This window comes from Gobius niger (genome assembly GCF_951799975.1).
Source record: "Gobius niger genome assembly, chromosome: 1".
In the NCBI taxonomy this organism is placed as follows: domain Eukaryota; kingdom Metazoa; phylum Chordata; class Actinopteri; order Gobiiformes; family Gobiidae; genus Gobius; species Gobius niger.
In genome coordinates, this window is record NC_136852.1 from 13,265,712 (window position 1) to 13,287,399 (window position 21,688).

Consider the following 21,688-nt stretch of genomic DNA (forward strand, 5'->3'; position numbering starts at 1 on the left):
AGTTCTGATTGGCTAACTGGCGTGCGTTAAAACTGTATAACGCACAGTCAGTACGGCAACAGTTAAATCATGTTCTATACGTTTGTTAAGTGTGACGTCACGACTTCCGCTTCCGGGTACTAGCAGACCGGCAAATATGCGAGAAAAAAACATAAGAAACACTTTAAAACAACCATCAATATTTCTGAAACTCAACGGAGAGTTACTGAACCTACTTATTTCTCAGACTCATTAGCCAAAAATGCCGCACCTACTGCTAAAAAAAGTATTATCTACTAAAGTCACTACTTCCGGGGTTAGCGTAGCTGCTGCGCTGTTAGCATTTATCTCTGCTAACCCGGATGTACCGATTTTGGTAAATATTACTTTTATAGCAGTAGGTTCAGCATTTTTGGCTAATGGGCCTGATAAATAAGTATGTTCAGTAACTCTCCGTTGAGTTTCAGAAATATTGATTGTGGAATGTCCAGTTTTAGGGGGTAAACATTATCTTGTTTTGTTTTCTCATAACACTGAGTTTAGATGTCGCCTGTAGCTCTTGTATGACTTTCACTGACCTGAGCAGACCTTCGTCTTGTAGTGTCAAGTAAAGGCTGCTCCACTTGTCCATACTCCGTTTAGTTTGACAGAAAGAGTTGTCCATGACGTGGTAAAAGTAAATCCTCATGATTGTTTCTGCTCCTCGTTTCCTGATAAGTCCATAAGCGATTTTCAAAGGTTCCTCGGTGGCAAAGTGGCAAAACAAAACAACAAGCACCATTTCTCCTGTAAACTCGCGGTCACGTGGCGCACTGAGAGACAGCCGGCATGAAGAGCGGCTCAGGCAGCTGTTTTTTAATGTGTGCGGGTTCGGGTCGGCAAATTGAGACTCATTTTTTCGGGTCGGGTGGGTCGGGCTTGACTTTCATCGCGTTAGGTTGGGGCAGGTTAGAAAAAAAACAGACCCGTGCCATTAGAAAAATCAGTCAGTCAGTATATCCAGGTCGTCAGCTGAGCTCAGTCTTTGGCCTCATGATGTTGCTGTACTTACACCTGACCAACCCCAGATCCACGTGTTGACTTTTATTTTTTCCTTTTGGGCCAGGCAGTGTTTGGGTATGTTGTAGACGTTCTACTCAATTCAACACTTCTATCCAACGTTGATTTGGTGAGCACGATATTACATCTATCTGATCACTTTTAACAGACTCAATGAGGTCAGGAAGTATGACACAAGTAGAATACTGCAGGTCAGTGTGGATAGGGGAAACAAGCATTTGTACATGGCAAAGGCAATAACGGATTATTTCTATGTTTTTGTTTTACTTTACTTTTTTAACCAGGGCAACAGAAGTATAGTACTTTGTCAACAGTGTCTCTATATTGCTTTATCCTGTAATGTTTCTTTCTTTCTAATTACATTCCACACAGTACAACTTTCTGACATCACTCTTGTTTACATTCTGTCCAAACAAAAAGTCATATTGTAAAGAATGTTTGGCTTTTTGTCAATTTTCTTTTTTTTTCCTTGACAAGCTGTTCATTGGTCTCCGCCTGCTATTTGGCTGCACGGTATTTGCCTTATGATGTATTATGTTTATGTTATGCTCCCTCAACACATTTCAGCACAAAACTGTTTTCCTTGCCTTCCATGTCATTTGTGGATTAAAAAGCATTGATTTTTCTTTCTTCCCCCCCCTCTCCGACTACACTCCCCACGCCTATTGCTCACATCGCTGTGTGAGTGCGGCGCTGGCCTCGTGGCTGTTGATCTATTGCGGAGGATTGAAACGTGTTTTAGCTGTTCATTAACATTATGATTAAAGCTGAGTCAGTGCCGCGAGAGCCTGGGGACCTGCTAATGTCTCTCATAATGGCGTTTTAGCAGGAGCGCCTTTGTGTTCCCTGACAGTCAACACAATAGGCCTTTCTTTGCGCTCCTTGTACTGGCCACCGATGGTATGTCGATACAAGTGTGATGCGATGGTCTCATTTGTGCGCCTGTCGAGGGTGCGAATGCGGTATTTTTTGGGGGCAAATGCTCCTCTGGTGCTTGATGAGGAGGTCGCAAACAAATGTCACTGTTTGTATATTCCAGCTTGCTTTTTCTATTTTGTAAGCCAATGGATTGCACGTAGCCTGGATAATAGATCCGAATCATTTGCAAGCCTGTTATCCGTATCTTTTAAAAGAAAATCCTCTTATATGCCAAACAAGTAGACATCTATTATGGGTTTCAGTCGCATAACTTTTCTGTTGTGGCTGCCTAAAGGTACTAAGAGGTTTTAAAAAGTGTTGGGAAAAGTATTGTCACCCACCTCCAAACCCACTCAAGTATTGGAGGTCAATGTCCATTCATTTCCTTCACAGATTTTCCCAAATTGTTAAATATCAGTACTTAACCCCCGCCTTAACCAAGAGCATTTTCTCCAGTTCAGCTTTACCCACATCTAAAAGCTTCTCAACAGGTAGAGCAACAGTGTGATGCCTCATTTTAAAGCTAAAACCTACACAGGCTTCACTAGCTTACACTTTTTGGAACTGTCCTAGCATAACTGCTTACTGGAGTAAACATTTCAAATTGTGCTTGCACTTTTTGGAGTACCCCCAGGAACAGCTAATCTAGTTAACAAGCAGAAAACTGTAAATTTGTCTCAGTGCTAGCTAAACTGATTAAATTGGAATAAAAAAAAACTCCAATCTTTATTTATTTGCTACATGATGTAATGAAACATGTCCAATGGGAAAATATCAAATTTGAACAAAAGGGAAAGGTAGATATGGGGTCCGTCTCTGGAGCACTAGGACAAATTTAAACAAATATGAATGTAATGAATGTAGTATGAGTGAATGGCCATTATTACCTCCAAAGTACTAATACACATTATTCCATTGTGTATGTAGTGCATAGGTGCAAGTTATTACACATTGTTACATAGCACATTATATTGTACTAGATTTAGTCAGGTAAAATGTATCAAGGTAATGTATAATAAAGTGTTTTCTTTTCTGTCCCTTTTTTGTATTTTTTGCTTTTCCAGCACGTTTTTGGGTGAATTTTTTTTCATGTTTTTGACGGGTTTTCGCCGTGTTTCGTTGCATTTTTGTCGCATTTGTCATGGCTTTTTTTAATTGCTTTTTCGTCACTCTTTTGTTGCTTTTTTATCCTCGTTTTCGTTGCGAATTTTATGGTTTTTTCAAGAAGCTTTTAGCTTTGAGTAAAGCCAAACTGGGGAAAAACTGTGCTCGGTGGCACACATGTTTTAGATGAAAGAGAAGAGCAAGGAAATATTTTATGGTTCCGACAAACCAATAAAAAAAAAAAAAAAATGATTTATTTAATGAGATTTGCTAAAAAGCTCACATATTTCTTTTACCCTCAAATACATGTATTTAATTACTTCTGGAGTCTAGACTGTGTGTTAACGTGGGCAGGACTATTGATCTCCATTACTGTGCCAACAGTACATCCCTTGAAACCTCTTCTACTGTACTATTTGTTCATTGGTAGAAGAAGTCAAACCATATCAGACAACAAACATCTGTCCAGGCTACATTGCAAAATGTCTGTTCTCTTCTGTAAATGTCATTATGTAACATGTGACATTATTTCACTAACCACAACTCTTGCAATTGCAGTGTTATGTAGCACGGTATGAATTCTGTTTTAAACAGGCGTGTTGTGCAAATTCAATAAAAGTTGCATTGTATTCCTGTCTGATGTGAAAACTGTATATTTGTGACTTATTCTGTATATGTAATGTTGTACATTTTGACAAAAAAAAAAAAAGTTGGCTTAAATAAATGATGTCACTCTAAACTTTATAACTGGTATAGCCCAAGACTAATTTGTAGACATTTTTGTTGATTTGCACACAATGTGATTTGTTTATTCATTGTTTATGCCTGTGAAGCCTTTCTGCTCTCTAGGACTTTGTTTACTGTGCATACAAATCCAAATGATGAATTCACTGTAAATAAGCGATGCAAATTTTGACTGCGTTTCCCGTTCTGAGTGAATGGGACTGTTCCGAAAGGCCGTGCCTGTTTAATTAGTCCCGATCGGTCTTTGATTAAAAAATGCGTTGATAGTGTTTTAATGGGGCTGATTTCAGTAGGACTACAGAGCAGAGCAGCCAGCGGCGCAATAACACAAACCCGCGCCGGTGATGGATGCGCTGTCAATGCCTCTGCTGTCTTTACCCATGTGGAAAAGTACACTCATGCTCTTTCCTGTCGCCGCATCTCAGAGCACCACATCCAATCACACCTCATCATCTCTTGCATCTTTGTGAAGGGGGAGAAGGTTGTTGTGCAAAATGTACTTTACCCCCCCTCCCTACAAGTTGTTTTGCTTTATTCATGCCTAGATAATCCTCTAAAGCGGATCATTCGTAATTGTGGCTTATGAATCTGCTTTTGTCCACCTCATCATTGATACATCACGATTTATAATTGAACGGACCAAAACTAAATTCATTATGCCGTTTGCGCCGTGTGACTGCAGCAGTTTTCATCTATCCAGTTCGGAGTTTCCATTCTGTCAGAACAAGGGCCGCGTGAGCCAGGTGCAGGTCCCAGTAGAGCCGCACAAAGGCCAAACAACCAGGCGCAAAAATCAGAAACAATAGAAGACACAGCCTTCAAATGTCAGCCATGTTTGTTGTTTTAATGGAAGAATATAAAATGTGTGTGAGGGGGTCCAACAAGAGAAGATCAATGTTATGAAGGCGTTATGAAGGCGTATGACATATGTAGCTATTAAAAGTTAGATTTAAATTATACTGGCAGTGTACGCAGTCCTTGCAAATACTCAAAAATACCAAAAATGCCAAATGACATTGTAGAGAGTCTGTGTTTGCACTTTGGAATATGTTTTCGTGTCATATTTATAACTGATTCGTCCACATTTCAAGTATCATTTGGCATTTTCCAGCCGTTTTAACACCTTTTATTTGTTGGCATTATAAGCGTGCATCATTCAAAAAAGTGTCACCCATAAACGTGTGAAGTTATTATCCGAGTTAAACATCACAGTTACACTATGTAACCGCGGTTCCCTGAGTGAAAAGCAGGCCCAGTCCTGCAGCGGTGCAAAAGACTGCATTGCAACTTCATTTTAAAAATGTTTGCACCGTTATTTTTCGCTGCTTCTTCGTGTATTTTAATGATGAGGATCTCTATTTGCACCCCTTTAAATCTCCGATGCACCTTCTGTCAGTTTGTTCTGGTGAAAAGGCATACACTGCTATAGTTGCAACAAAAGGGTCATCTTGCTTGGAAAGAAAGTGAAAAGAAAGTGCAAAGAAAGAAAAAAATACTGTTTCTTCTAATAAAGGAGGTGGTGAGGAGCCTGTTTTGCCATCTCATTCACCGTTCTTTATTCAATAAGACAGACCAGCTGAAAAAGACTGCATAACAAAGCATGACAGATCCCCAAATTACCGGAAAATGTGTTTGCATATTCAAAACCAATTCCTCCTTTGAGAAAGACTGGTCTGACTTGGTGGACATCCTTGACAATTTCCATCATCTTTCACCTTTTTTTCAACTATACCATAAACATTTTTTTTTTTTTTTTTTTAAGCTCATCTATATAAACCGCTGTCCATGATTTCACTCATCCCTGCCTCCTCTTTTCAGCATCAACTGCCAGTGTCCTGTGCTGTCCAAACAGTTGTATGTGTGTGCTCTGTGCTGCCCGTGCAGGAGGGGCCGTACGTCATGCTGAAGAAGAACTGGGAGCTGTACGAGGGGAACGAACAGTTCGAGGGCTACTGCGTGGACCTGGCCTCAGAGATCGCCAAACACATCGGGATCAAGTACAAGATCTCCATCGTCCCGGACGGAAAGTACGGAGCCAGGGATCCCGAGACCAAGATCTGGAATGGCATGGTGGGCGAGCTGGTGTATGGGGTGAGTACAAGGGGCTGAAGGGATTATTGTCTGATGTTTTTTGGGTGTCAGAGAGTGTAGAACTGGTGAATAAAGTTTAGAAATGTATTCTGAGGAAACCCTGAAAAAGATTCATAGCATGAAAGAACATGCATAAAGCAGAAAGAGCTTATTATTATTTCCCTTTTATAGAAAACATTACCATCACAATGCATTTCTTTGAGCCTTTAAACTCTTCAAAAATCTACAAATAAAGCAACCAATCAAAGTGGTAAAAAATAATACAAAGTGATAGAATAAAAATGTTGTATCAGTTAGGTTATATGTTTAGATGGGATTGTCTCAGCAGAAACTGTTTTTTGAAGGGGAGGAGAATTATAAGTACAGGCTAGTGTTTAAGTTGGTCATTCAGTTCCAACTCTGACCTATGTGCAGTTGGGGCGTTTGAGGAAGTGGTTGGTTGTGGCCAGAGAAACCAATGGCACAGTTTGGCAGCAATGTTTCAGACAGGCCCTACCCTGCTTATCTTCCGAAATTCATGTAATCATACAGAAAATGGCAAGTGCAACACACCACTTCTCCAAGACATAAGGGACAAAAAAATACAAACTGTACATATCCCTTGTGTGTCAGTAAGTTTGTGACAAAAGTTCCAGAGTGAATTGTAACTTTCTCTTTTCATGAGCCTGTCACTGGAGACCTTATTAAAACTAATATCCTAAACTTGAAAACATTTCATCTGAAACCCAACCTCTATCTGAATGCTCATTTTTCGATTATTTGAAAAGCCCCATCTAATTATGTGTCCTGCCTGTTCGAGGGGCCTGAAACTTGACATGGCTGTCTGGGCTTGCAAACTTATTCAACACGCTGGAGACAATGTCAGTCGTCAGTGTGTGGCAGAGAGGAAGTGAAACGGCGACAGAATGAATTATCCGGGATGTGGGTAGTGCAAGGTGACATGGCAGAACGGCACCAATGACTAATCAAGGCAGATTTGTTCCAAACATCCCAGTCCTCTCACAAGACTCACCCAAACAGGCCGTCCTCACTGTGTCCTTTTGGTTTGTGTCCGTTATGCTTCGTTTCTATTTACATAACCATATTTGTCTCTCTTTGTCGCAATAGACATATGATTAGCTATGCCGGAGCAGTAGGGTTCAGATAGTGTTTGTTCAGAGATATGCAATGATACAAAAACCCATTAAGCATGACCATATAACAGCCAACAGGCGAGTTAACCTGTACTTTATTGGCTTTCGGTGACACTGGAGTGACCTGTTAGTTTGAGGCAGTGGGTGTCAGTGAACCTTTCTGCTTATCTTGTGTTTCTAGACTAGACTTTGGCGCTAACAGGGGCCGCTCTGTGAAATCTTCAGCTTCAGACTTGACGTAGTAAGTGGTCACGCCTCAAGCTTTCTCCTCCTACAGACAGTTTTGATCATGTCTGTGTAGCGTGCACAACCCCGCTCTTCAATACCAGCGGAAGAGCGGACAGTGTTTAACTCACAGTGGGATAAATAAAGTTTGCAGTTTGTCCTGTAAGAGCTTAACACCCTAAAGGCTGAATGAAGTAGGTCACATGAGATGAGAAAACGCTGCAAATGCTAGGCAGCGGATTTTTGCTCTTGCAGCACACCACGCCTCAGTCGGCATGATGTGTGGGCGCAAGATACCGGGCTCGCCTGGACCAGCGCTGTTGGTGCGCCAGTTGAAAGACAGGGCCCACTGTATCTTAGTCAGGAGTATTGGGCTGGATGATTTGGCATCTCTGCTTGTTTTAGGATAATGGAGGAAACCAATCAACTAAGAAGTAGCCTATTAAAATGTGGGGAGAACAAAGTACGCAAAGCAAGGATCTACGATTGGATGGTGAACCATTCCCATCGAGGAGAGAGCTAGCCTGTTTTTGGATTGCAAGAAGTGAATATCCACTTTTCACAGACATGGTCACAATGCGCTTTACATGAGAGAATTTTACATTCACTCCATGCTCGGTGGTGGTAAGCTACGTGTATAGCTTCAGTTTTCCCTGGGGAGACTGACAGAAGCGCTGTCACGACTGCACACACCTGCACCAACGGTCCCTCTGACCACCATCATTCAATTACTCACACGCATCATTCACCCTGGCCTATTCTACATGTTTTTCGTGGTAGGGGAAACCGGAGTACCTGGAAGAAACCTATGCAGACACGGGGAGAACATGCAAACTCCCCCGTCCGCTTCATGCCCAAGACACTACAGTAGAGGCCGCCATTGCTGGAGCACCTCCATATCGCCGCTAGTCCCCCATTGAAAAGCATTGGACTTTTGACACATTAAAAACAACTTTAACGCCTGGTTTCTATTTTTTTAACACTAGACTAGGCTAGAGATTCCGTCTGTGACAACGCTGAGTTAGTCACAATTAAAGAAACCAGGCTGGTTTTCGTAATGAGAATTTTAGAAATCTCGTACTTAATGAGGGTCGGACTGCTAGCATTGGAGCAGCACGAGCTACACGTCATGCAAGGGCCGAGTCTACAGTGAAGATCCGGCCCTTTTTAGGAACATGCTTCGTCAGCGCTGGGGAGGGGGCGTCTGTAAATCCGCCATGATTTCCCCCTCGAACGTGGTCATTATGGTAAATGGGGAGGAGTGAGCAGAAGACGTCCATTATATTTACAGTCTATGGTTGTGAGCGAATCTGGCTGTAAATCTAAAGCCATAGTATTCTTTTTAATATAGTCAGTGAATAGGGCTTGTCTTGCCTTGCTAGCTTCTTTATATTCCACTAGCGTTACTTTCATGGCCACATATGAATAACTCCTTTGTTCTTCCGCTGGGCTTCCCTCTTTCTCATCTGTTTCTTTCTACCACATTACATTATCCTTTCTTCTCTGTCCTCTCTCTTATTCCCATTTCTTTATTGGTTTAAACCCAAACTTCTCTTGATCCTCCGCTGCGCTTCTCCACCCTCCGAGCCCCTGATGGTTCAATTATCTTTCTGGTTTTTATCCCAGCGAAAGCCGCAGCTGATCACATATGATTTTAACCTTCCATGTGGTTTTCTATGTTTTTTTTTTTCTCCCCCCGGTAGAAAGCGGAGATCGCTGTGGCCCCCCTGACCATCACCTTGGTGCGTGAGGAGGTGATAGACTTCTCAAAGCCTTTCATGTCTCTGGGAATCTCCATAATGATAAAGAAGCCACAGAAGTCCAAGCCTGGAGTGTTCTCGTTCTTAGACCCTCTGGCCTACGAGATCTGGATGTGCATCGTGTTTGCATACATCGGAGTCAGTGTGGTGCTGTTTCTGGTGAGTGAGGAGAATATTAAAACATCTATCCATCTATCCATCCATCCATCCATCCATCCAGTGACAATATTACTTATTGTTACACTCTCTTCTAGGTGAGTCGTTTCAGTCCATACGAATGGCATGCGGAGGAGCCTGAAGAGGGAGCGCCGGACCAGGGCCCGACCGATCAACCCCCCAATGAATTTGGCATCTTCAACTCCCTCTGGTTCTCCCTGGGCGCCTTCATGCAACAGGGCTGTGACATCTCTCCTCGGTGAGCTATACTCCCTTTCCATGCTGCGTGTCAAATACAGCCATATCGGGTCTAGGGGTGCATGTCTGACAGGGCTACGGAAAGATTTAGCCTTTTGAACCCCTGAGCCATGCGTCCATGAAAAGTGTATGTCCGCTGGGAAATCCGTGTGTGCTGGCGTGTGCTTTGTAGCCGCTCTTTCAGGTTGTTGCTCATGTGAATCAACTCTTTGCGCATTTTCTGGTCTCTCAAAAGGGCCCAGCTACAAAAGTGCAAAGCCGGTTACAGTCATGATCATGTCCGCCAAGGTGGGAAGACTTAGCGAGTTAGCGGGGTGGCATGAATGTTTAATGCGCTTCTGAAGAGGCAAGGGTCCAGCTGTATTTTTAGAATATTTATAAGAATATAGCATTTTATTATTGATAACCTCAGAATGCAGTTTAGTGAAATATTCATGGCCATCATCTCAGGGACCTTATGGGACTGGGTCTGAAGAGAGATGCGGAGTGGAGAGGTTTTCACCAAAACAGAGGGTAATGCAGAGATGATGGTCTGTGAAAGTGTGCAGACAGGTTAAGTGTCTGTCTGGTGGAAAGCAGGATTCTGAAGTGGACGAAATGTCAATCTGCTCAATAGGACATTTCAGTTTATGGTTCGCTGTAAAACCTCATAACTTCTCAGCATAATCTTAGTGCATAGCAAAATAAATGAAGAGTGGCAAATACACAATGAATGAAGTTTCAAGGTGCACATAAGTTCAACTAATGTTTTAAGTTTAGTTGTCTGAGAAAGTTGTTTTTTATCCACAAACTGATCTATGCAGTGACACAGTGTATATGCAGGCCCATGTTCATCGTCCATCAGTGACAGATCTGAGTGTCATCTGCATCGTTGTGGTAGGACACATATATATTTATAGGTTGAATAAGAGGGGGTTCAAGGAATGACCCCTGGGGTAATGGCAATTTTGTCTGAGACACAGATGTCAATTTCAACAAAGTACGTCCTGGCCTCGTGATAGGACTTGAACCAGTTGAGAGCAGTGCCAGTTTCCTTCAAATTATAGAAAAGCAGAGCCCACTTGAAGTGTGTTTTTCACGCTAAGCAGTCTTGTGGTGGTATGAAGGATTCTCTGTGGATGTAATCTCTGTCCATCTTCAATCCAAATGATTAAATCGTTCTATTATATACTGCCTATTTCAGCCACTTTTTTCTCCATTTGCTCTTGGCATAAATCTGGCGGATATGTTCCTAGTCTGTAGTTAGTTGGCGTGAAAGGTTTGAGACCCGCTGTTCTAGACGACAGCTCAGTGGTCACATCTGGTGAAATTAGTCCAAGAAAGGAACAGGGTTGAACCATGCAACAGCTGATGCGTGAGGGGAGTCAAGGCTGAATTGCAAATGGGATTGCATAGTTACATAGAAACAAGTTATTCAAAGCCCTGTGCTATTCTATTTCTTGCATGTGAACATTCATTCTGGAATGAATAAGATTCATTTTAGAAACCACCTCCACAAATCATTAATTATACATACAGTGGGGAAAACAAGTATTTGGCCAAAATCCAATGCAATGTCTATGTGAAACTGACCAAATACTTTTTTTCCCCACCGTAACTTAATTCTTTATTTTAATTTAGTAGATAGAGATTTGCCCTTTTTTTTCCTTTTCTTTTTTCTTTTTTACTTCAGTTAGGTTGATTATCGCTGGCTTGTTGTTGGAGACTGAATCATTTAGTTTCTGCTTTTCTGGCAACAGCACAAGCTCAAGGTCTGACATTTTTCTGTGTTGATCCTTGTTTAAACCTCGTCTGCAAAACATGTCTCCCACATTTCCATTAGCATTTAGAGAAAGAGCGTTTTTTTCTCTACCAGCTGCCTAAACTTTATTTCTATCCTCCACCCACTCTGCCCCTCTGCCCTTCTCCTCTCTCTTCCATCTATCTTTTTCACACTCTCTCTCCTCTGCTCGCTCGTCCGCACCTGTCGTCTCCCACTCCTCCCCACTTTGCTTTGACTGACAGGCCAATTCAGATGCACACGCTGGCTGTAAAACGCCCTGTGTGCTCTTTCTGTCTCCATACGCATGCACGGGGCGCTGTTGTTAATGTGCGTCCATAAGCTCCTATGCCGCTGTCATAGCCATAATGTGATGCTTAACATGGAGCCAGTGTCGGTCAGATACATCAGCCGACCCTGTCACTTCCAATACAGGACACTCTCTCAAAGGCCAACATTATACAACACGTAAATGCCAGATTGCGCTGATGAAAAAGGGCACATTGTATGTCAAAGTATGGTAATGTAGTGTAGTTATTGTGTTTGATTTGTGTCTATGTTGAAAATACGTTTAAATAACGTATACTTGGAGTGATCAAATGCATTGCAATGTTTTGCTTTTTGTGGTTGCAACTGAGTGGAGATTTAACTAACTGTTCTGATCTGGGGTTGCTGCAGTTGGTCAGGTCTCAGTTCAGCACCACTATGTGCCCAAAAAATATGATCAGCTGAACCTGAACATCCTGAATGACAAGGTTATTCCATCGATTTCCTCTTCCCTGATGGCTCAGGTCTGTTCCAAGATTATAATGCCTGGATTCATCGGGCTCACATTTAGAGCTGGGCGATTTTTTCCCCCCAATTTTTTTTTAAATAAAAAACTTGATTTATGATTAGATCCGAAATTTGACTGTAGCTTCATTAATAACAACGGCTTACACTTGTATTGCACTTTACAAGCCTGTGTCACAAGTTCCTCAAAGTACTACATAGTAATTATTCATTCACTCCACACTGATAAGCTGTTGTTGAAGCCACAGCCGCCCTGGGGCAGACTGTCCATTTACCACGTGGCTGTATAATGTGTTGTTCATATCCTGAGCTCTTATTATGTCAGTGCCCTCTGCTGGACACGTGTGGAACTTTTTCCTTTTTTCAAATTTAATGCCCCCTAGTGGCTAGAAGGAGCATTCTGGTTATTCTTTAAAAAATTCATAACTCCGCACAGGAATGGGCTAGAGACATACTTTTTTTTTTACATACTCTGGAATTTATGCTGTACAGGGAAGGGGCTGGATTAAATCATCATCACGGTCCTGATCCGGCCCGCGGGCCGTATGTTTGACACCCCTGATCTAGCCTCTTTAAACATCCAAATTATTTACACTGTATTTGGATTTAGCAATAAAACAACACAAAATCCTGAGGTGGGCTCTGATCTTCTTGGCACATTTGTACAGCTGAGCAGAGGTCTGAGAGCAAAAAAAACATTTGGAAAATATAAATCAATTTTGAGCAACTCATTTTAATCTTTGGGATGTGCTGGAGAAGGCTTTCGGTAGTGGTCACACTCTCCCATCATCAATACAAGATCTTGATGAAAAATTAGTGCAACACTGGATCTTTTGACATTGCAGAAGCTTATTAAAACATTGCCACAGAGAATACGTGCTGTAATCAAAGCGAAGGCTAGATATTAGAGCGTGTGATCTTTTATTCGTGGTAAGGCAGTGTATGCTTTAACTATACCCATTAGCCTTGATATTTTTTGTAGTATAGTTTAAAATAACGTGCAGAAAAATATCCTCTTGAAAATAATATAAAATGCCATGAGCAAATTTGGTCTGGCCAGGAGTGGAGTTAAAGAGATAATGGAGCTTTATGAGTCACAACATTCTGGTGTTGGTGAGTTTCTAATCAGGATCTTTCATTATCATTTTATTTATTTATGGTTTATTTGGTAGGGACAGTGCAAGTTAATGAACAAGCCATACCGGATTGTAGCCTTAGGCTAATTTTCAGCCGTCGTCCCCCATGCGCACTCTCAAACACATTCTCATACATCCTGGCCTATTGTACATGTTTTTAGTGGTAGGGGAAACCGGAGTACCCGGAGGAAACCTACACAGACAGGGGGAGAACATGCAAACTCCACACAGAAAGGCCCCGTCCTCGGTGGGAATCGAACCTGGACCTTCTAGCTATGAAGCACAAGCACTAACCGCTGTGCTACCGCGCCGCCCGTACCATCATCTGGTAAAAGGTTGATTTTTTTATAATACAGGACCATAAAATCATAAATCTCAAGTTCTCCCTAAACACCGTCTCTTTGATTCCTACTGTGAAACCTCAGTCGTTACCATCCTTCTGCAGTTCATTAGAGCAGTTCTTCACATTTTAATGCGTCTGTGATTTGCAGCCAGTCAGGCAGTGGGCTGTCTAATTCTATACCTACACCTCCATCAGCAGAAATAGCATCTGTAATCACCTCATCTCTCTCCGACTCCGATCACCTCTCGTCTGCGCAGAATTAGCTGAACTCCAGTAGATTTGCGCCGGAGTTGCGGCGTGGGTTTCTTGTGACAGGCGGCTCTTCTGTGCGAGTGCGGCGAGGCTCTCTCTCAGATCTGTCACGCTTCGGTCCGCTCTTTGTTTGTTTTTAAGCCGCCACCGCGCTCATCGACAGCATCAGTACGGGAACAGCAGCTCTGCCTCACCGAGCACGCAGCACCCCCATCTCCTCACCTGCAAGAGACACAGGCAGGGGGCTCACAACTAAATATTATGCTGTATTCAGGCTTTTTATTCCTCCTTTAAAACAAAAACCTTGGACTTCAGATATCCAGATAATTATCACATTTCTGCATATATTACAGTGAAAAGGGAAGATGTTCTAATGAAAGTGGTGTCCTCAATCTCCAACAAGTTCCATGACTCCGTGTGACGTATACCGGCGTGTGGGCTGGTGTTTTTAGAGAGGAAAAGTGGCAGAATTATTGCAACAAAACAAACAACAAAGCATACGCTCAAAGCCCAATTTTGCATGCCTTTGACTGCCTCGAGTATAACTGTGTTTACCAAGAGCTTCTGAGTCTTTGAACATTATGGCGCACTAGTTTATTCTACAGCTTTTTTGGAGGAGGAAATGTGTGGCTGTGGGAGGTAGTACACCATGGCCGTCTCCAAATATACGTTGGAAAACAGAAGCACTGGGTCATTAATGAAGAGTTTTATGTAGCAAGTCTCAATAGTAGACTCTTGCTTCTTCACGCACTTCAAGGGCACATCAACAGTACGCAGAAGTCAGAACCCTAATCGCTAACTAACCTCTGGGTTTGTCGGCGAATGCGCTGACGCTGAGCCATTGCCCAATACTCTAGCAAGATAAATATAGAAATGTTTTTCAGTCTGCTCTGCACGCTGCTAAATTAATGATGCTCAGTATGATATGCTACTGTGAGTACTGCTACTGCTACTACAGCTATAACTTCTAAAACCCCTGCAGCTTCTGCTCTGTACCAGCCTCTCCCAGTCGTCGCCCAGAATGGTGTGGTGTCACATGTTCAGAGGAGGGATTGTGAATAATATGGGAAGAAACATGCTAAGCTGCAGGAGGTAGGTTTGGAGGAAGACCGAAACATAATTTTACAGCCACAAAGAAGTATGGAGAAACAAAATAAGTTTGTTACTTTGTAGTTGTTTGTTGTGTGAGCCAATGTCATGTTTATAGTTGCTGCGGTTGGTGATAGTCTTGGCAGAAATGCCACATCACATCCTGGGAATTGAAGATCTCACATCATTGGCTCGCACTGTATCATTTTTCTACCCCTTCACCGAGTTTTCTCCAATCTACCAATCACTCATTTCCTCTGAGCAATGGCAGCCATATTTACTGACACGCAGCCTCCACAGTGGCCGTGCCTGGGAATGAATTACAGTCATAAAAGTTATTAGTATTCTTAGATTCCTACGAAACCAGAGTGCAGTAATCTGTGGGTTTTTTTATTCCAAAGCTTTCTGACCTAGTTTTCATCGAGCTGTTAAATGGCTTGTGTAGTAAAACATGTACACAATGTTGTAATTAAAACCAAACATGATACAAATAGTCTGACTTGACAATTAAATTCACCATTCAGTAGGTTATATTTAGCTTTATTATTGATATAAATCACTTTACCAATTACAAAACCTCAAATCCAAGTCTGCTCTTTCAGTGAGAGGAAGAAAGAGGCGGTCCCGCATCTTCTGAGGACTGCTTTTGCTCTGTAATCTAAGCACCACATGTGCAGAATTCTTTTGCCCAAATGTACTATATAAGGCACACCCTGTATATAGGACCTTTAATGTCTAAAGCTTTCAATCATTGAAGTGTTGAGGTGGCATGTGCATAGAAACACGTGCCACGCATATTGGTTTTAAATCCAACATGGCTGCTCTACATAGGAGAAGGAAAAAAAAATGAAATCCTCCACTGACAGAGAGACAGAGGAGTGAAAATAGAGCATCTTTATGTGCTAATGCTTTGTTGTGGAGTTCAGGGAGAGGGTACTATATTTAAAATACAAGAGCAAACAACATCAGTGTCTCTCTCCGACAGATTTTCCAGAGCAGGTCACCTCCACTGAGTCTTAATTATGGCGCTAACAAGTCTCCGAGCGACGCCACGATTCGGGCTGAGCAGACAGGTGTCATTTTACACACACAGCTGGAGCAGGGGCTGCGCTGCATCAGTGAGCGGCTGCCACATCATCATCGTCATCATCATCCAGGGAAAGTGAGAGTCAACTTCTCATGCCACTGAATTAAAGACATCGTCTGGAAGCATGATGTAGATGGTTAAGAGATGTAGATGGTTAAGAGTCGCAGCAAAGTGACCAAGTGTTTTTTAGAATATTGTCTCACAGTGAAATTGTCCCGGGTTCAGGCCTTTCTTTGTGCAGCTTGCATGCTCCCCCTTTGTCCATACTATTCCCCTGAGGCTACGGACATCATGGATTATTTCATCACAATGCTTTTAATTTTAAGTTACATTAATCTCCTAACCCCCACATAAACCAAGATCATTTTCTCCAGTTCAGTTTTACCCAAATCTAAAAGCTTCTCGACCGGAAATTTTTATCATGTTTTTGTTGTTTTTGCTGCTTTCTTCATCACTCTTTTAGCTTTGATGCCTCTTTGTCTTGTTTTTGTCACTTTTTTTGTGCCTTTTTGTGACCATTTTTTTTGCCTTTTAATCACGTATTTATAGCTCTTTTGTTTTTTTTTTGCTGTCACTTTTTTGTTGTATTTTCATCTGCGTTTTTGACGCTTTGCTCAAGAAGCTTTTGGATTTGGGTAAAGTCAAATGGGAGAATATGTGGCTAAGTTCAGGTGGGGGTTAAAAGGTTAATGTTAAACGGCGGTGGATGTGGTGAATTAGAGTAAACACCAATACATTCTGACAGTGTAATGTTTTAAGTATAATAACCTGTAGTGACCCTGTTGTTCCATGGCTTTTTTGTCAACTCGGAATTGTTCTGGCTCACGTAACTCTGTACACTGTTTGCTAAATACCAACAAAATGGCTGATTTTGCCTAAAACATTCAATACTTCCAGCATTAAACATGCATAACATGTGTTCCTCCTACGAGATACCCCACTGCTCCTGCCTCAGGGACAATAAAGTGTACCTTACGACCAATAACAAATGTCCTTGTACAGTGACTCACATGTACAAAGTGGAGGACGACATGGTACTACTCCCGCATAGAAATTCACACAAACTGCACAGAACATTCATTATAAAACACTCTTATGTAATCATGGGACAACCATAAAACTGCTCATTGACCTTCTCAATATATGTGTTTGTTTAAGCTTAATAGTTGAGGTTTTCTAAGTTGTCAGCTGGACTGTATTAATTTAGAAGAGGACTTTCTGCCTTTCTTCTTCTTCTTCTTCTTCTTCTTCTTCTTCTTCTTCTTCTTCTTCTTCTTCTTCTTCTTCTTCTTCTTCTTCTTCTTCTTCTTCTTCTTCTTCTTCTAGTTGTTAACGAGGCATAGCATCCTTAACTCGACGCCCTCGGACACAGTGCGGATGACGACTTTTCAAACCTCGGCTACGATTTCCACTGTGCCGGATTTTCAGGGCTGAGTGACAGCCAGCGATAAGCAGACGTCCACACTTCCCACTCCTCTGACATTTCCTCACGCTCTTGCAAAGTTGTCACTTTTCCGTGTCTATATCACCGCCAAAAAAGAAGGTTTGCGCCATTAAAAATGCATAGGTAGAATTGAGTTTTTGCTTCATATTGCTGAGAAGGTGAAGCAGTTTGTTTTTCGTTTGGGACAGGTGTTTGTCATATGGCAGTGAAACGTGAATATTAACTACATTAGTACAATGAAAGGCAAAATTTCTACATCACATTCACTCATTTTGAAATTAAAGGGGCAAGATGCAAGTTAGCCATTTCATACTCACTACTGCCACCTCAGGTCATACATGTAACTGCAGCTTCTATATTAAGCTCGTGCATGACGGCACTTCGGACCCGAATTAACACCTTTTTGAGTGACAGTGCAGGATTTTAGAGGCAGTTGTGGTCAATAGGTCTGGGCTCATTCTACACCTCGAAAATACTTAATTTTAACATTTTTAAACTCTGTATAGTCCCTTTAATGCTAAAACATGAAATCCAAATGACTATAAATTATCTTTAGTTTTCATTTAAAACGAGTGGATTTTCCGTAAAGGTTGCATGACAAAAGGGTAGTTGGCTTCTCTCACAAAAACACCCTCAGGCTGCGTTTTTTTTAACATGTTGACCTTGTGCAAACAAATGAAGCCCGTTATTGTTTTTGGGTTGTTTTGTGGGAAACCATTTGCTTCCATGAATTTCTATCAAAATAATAAGTATTCACGTTTGCAGTTTCAGTTCACTTTCAATCTCTTTCAAAAGTGCTGTTTTTACCTTGAAAGTACGAGACAAAAAACACCATTGCATCACGAGTCCCCGTGCGTCTGGACCACTGGCTTCTCAAGTTGTTCTGTCCCCTCCTTCCGGGTTACTCAACACAATGTGAGCACTGAGGTTGACATTTACCAATGAAGAGGGAATAGTGAGACAGAAGGAAGTTCTTTTTTTTTTTACCCCCCTGCTGATTTCTACCCTTTGTACATTCATTTCTGAAGTTTGCACAGCTTTATTTGCTCTAGATGTTGCTTTTGTTTCGCTCATAACCCTTTTTTTGGACGCGGGTTTGGTCGGTCCGTCCAGCACATTAGGCAGGCCCGTCGTCTGAATTGATATTCTGCCTATGCGCGCGTGCGTCGGACAGCGCGCCTTGTGCATTGTGTATTGAGCCGGCGGAGGGGTGGTGAGGGGGGGGGGGCTCCATTGGTATTCAGCGTGGGTCCAGGCTTCTCTGCTGCAGTCATCTCTGCAGTCTGGGAGACACGGTGCAACACACAGCTCCCTCCTCCGCGCTGTCTGCCCATCATCAGCGAAGCAGCTATCTATCCATTTATCTCCCGCCCTTTATCTTCATCTGCAGACAAATCATGATTTTCTCCTTCACCGTCCTCCTCCCATTGTCCCGTTTGCATATGACACTGCATTACGGGAGCGGCTGCTCTTAGCCGGACAGCAGGACCAGTTCACCTCTTATGCATAATGAAGTGGTTTGTGAACTCGTCCCTTCAGACAACATTCTACCTAATATCTCAATAAGGAGCATTGTTTTAGACTCGGAAATGAGTTTTTGAGGGGTAGTACTGTTTGCTGAATCAGTTGTGGTGAACTGCGGTACTTGTGCTTCTTCAAATGCTCAGGATTTTTTTTTCTTGTTTGGACGTGGTTTCCACTAGGGCTGACAGATATATCGTTATCGTATCGATATCGAGATATGAGCATTCAAGATATCAATATCGCAAAAGAAAAATATAGCGTGATCGTGTTTATATCGAGATATGAACATTCAAAATGTAAAAATCGAAAAAGCAAGATATAAACGATATAGATTTTCATTAATGAAGCTGCACTCTTTTGTATTATGATTTTATTTTTCTGAAAAATGCTTAGTTTTCACCAAACCCATAGTTATATTGTATCGATATCGAGATATCTGGCATGAATATCGAGATATGAAATTTTGGCCATATCAGTGGTGCAAACCAGGGCTGATACCAGGGCCAGTTAAAACATAATTTTTAGTCCAATTTGGGCCTATTATTGACCAGTTTTAGACCTGATCTTGATTGAGGCCTTATTCTTGAAAGGTCAAATATTTTTTTTATGAGATGGTACTTTACCTGTAAAGGCTGTTTTAAATGTGTTGCCTTTTTTTTTTTTTTAGCTTTCAATCATGATCAGCAATTCAATTCAAGTTTATTTGTATAGCACATTTAAAAACAATTTTGATTGACAACAACAATTAGAGACACATAGAGATAAAATTATAAATAACAGATAACAGACCAAGAAGTAGGCCTGTCGCGATAACACAATTTAAAGTTTGATATATTGAGGCAGGAAACTTTAGCGATAAACGATATCATTGAATAAATTATTATGCCACAGAAACTAACTCTAAAGCTTCAAAATGACAGTTAAAGGAACAGGCCATCGTTTTTCCATACTGAGATATGTTCTTCCCTGAGCTTAGACGAGTTGATATGTACCTGTCTGGTCTTTGTGCGTGCACTCAGTCACGCAAAACGACCAACGATGTTGTTAGCATTTGGCCTCTCCCAGTATATTCCCATAGCTCCAAATGGGGGTGAAGTTAGAAGTGACCAAGCTCTTCCACGGGCACACACAAAGACCGGACAGCTGAGGTAAGAACATATCACAGTATGGAAAAACAGTGGCCTTTAAGGTCTGTTCAAAAAGTGCTTCATCTGAAAATATCCCACAATGAACATGAAATAAAGGCACAACTTAAGTATTACTTTAGAAAAATTGGGTGAAAATGCAAATAAATGTACTGACGATAAATACTGTTTATAAATATATAGTTTATCTGTTATTTATTCAAGTCGATATAGTCATTATCATGACAGCACTACCAAGAAGTGTGCTTTCAGTCTAGACTTGAACTGTCCGAAAGACTGAGAGGACCGGACAGGCACAGGAGGATTGTTCCATAGTTGGGGAGCTGCCACAGATAAGTTTCCTCATCAAAAACACACCTGGAGTAGTATGAAAAAAACAAGAAGCCCTTACAAAAGTAGTGTAGCGTGGGCAAGAATCCGAGGCACTCCGAAGGCAGAATCAAAAGTCCTTTGTTCGTGCGGGAGGGACACCTGGAGTAGCATTTTTAGACTTCAAATGGTTGTTTCTTCTTCTACTGTCTGTCATCAACCACAGTTTTGCACAATAGGTTTCGTATGGTACAAATACTCCACCCACACCACACGATAATTTGAGTATAAACACTAGACACACTCTAGATTTTTCGCCGCCTTGACTTTGCAGCACATAACTCTCAGGCGTCGATAGCTATGCACAGTGCAAGCTCTTGGCACTTATACACACACCGTGTCCCAATGCAGCCCTTTCACGTTTTCACCCCCTCTCCAATCAAGCAGCAGCTAATGGCCGGACATGAGTGCACTTCCACGCGCTCAAAAGTGACCTTGAGACGTCGATTCCACAACAAGTCGGGCCTGCTTTTATGCCCGGGCCGCAGTAGTGGCAGATTTTTTGTTTTTTTATATATTTCAAAGGTGGCGGTAAATTCACAACAAGACATAAGGTTTGTGATAATATAAACCGGAGCTGTAATACTGATCAGGAGCGAAGATCTCAGAGGGATTGGACATGTCTTGGTCAATAAATGAGTCGAATTACAGCCGTGCGGGGCGTATGGATGTTTGTGGAGTGTAAGTATAGAGTCAGAGGCTGCGGGTGTGTTGAATAGTTAATGGTGGCAACAGATCTGTCCAAAGGCAGGATCGACTAACACTATATCTCCATAAATTCAAGGTCACTGATTACCACTAAATAATAAGGCCCTTTTTTTCCATCAGAGTTCTGAATTGGGTGCATCTATTTTAGATGTTAATGGTATAAATTCAGATTGAGCCTACAACATACTGCATGAGTGAGTTTTGGTGAACATATGGTGAACCTTTTCATCGGGTTTTAGTTACTTCAGTTTAGTTTATAATTCATAGCTTACATGTTATGAACCTTTGGTATTGCTTTATTTTAAGGTGAGCTCCTTAAGTATTTATAATAAGCATTAGTCATTAAGGTTAGGATTAGGGACCTATTAGTATGTATGTTCATTATAATAGTATAATAAGCATCTTATTAATAACTATACAAGCCTATTATTCATGACCTATTAGTATATATGTTCATTATAATAGTATAATAAGCATCTTATTAATAACTATACAAGCCTATTATTCATGACCTATTAGTATATATGTTCATTATAATAATATAATAAGGAGCTTGTTAATAACTATACAAGCATATTATTCATGCCTATTAATTATTCATGCTTTTTAACAC

The 21,688-nt window shown here is 41.5% G+C and overlaps 1 protein-coding gene across 4 annotated transcripts in view; it reads left to right on the forward strand.

Moving 5' to 3' along the window:
* Positions 1-21,688, forward strand: part of gria4a (glutamate receptor, ionotropic, AMPA 4a) — a 143,895-nt gene that overhangs the window by 85,388 nt on the left and 36,819 nt on the right. For all 4 annotated transcript variants that reach the window (XM_079573827.1, XM_079573828.1, XM_079573829.1 and 1 more), the window contains exons 11-13: positions 5,689-5,895; positions 8,957-9,172; positions 9,268-9,428. In XM_079573827.1, coding sequence (XP_079429953.1) covers positions 5,689-5,895; positions 8,957-9,172; positions 9,268-9,428 — 584 coding nt within the window. The remainder of the gene's footprint in view (positions 1-5,688; positions 5,896-8,956; positions 9,173-9,267; positions 9,429-21,688) is intronic.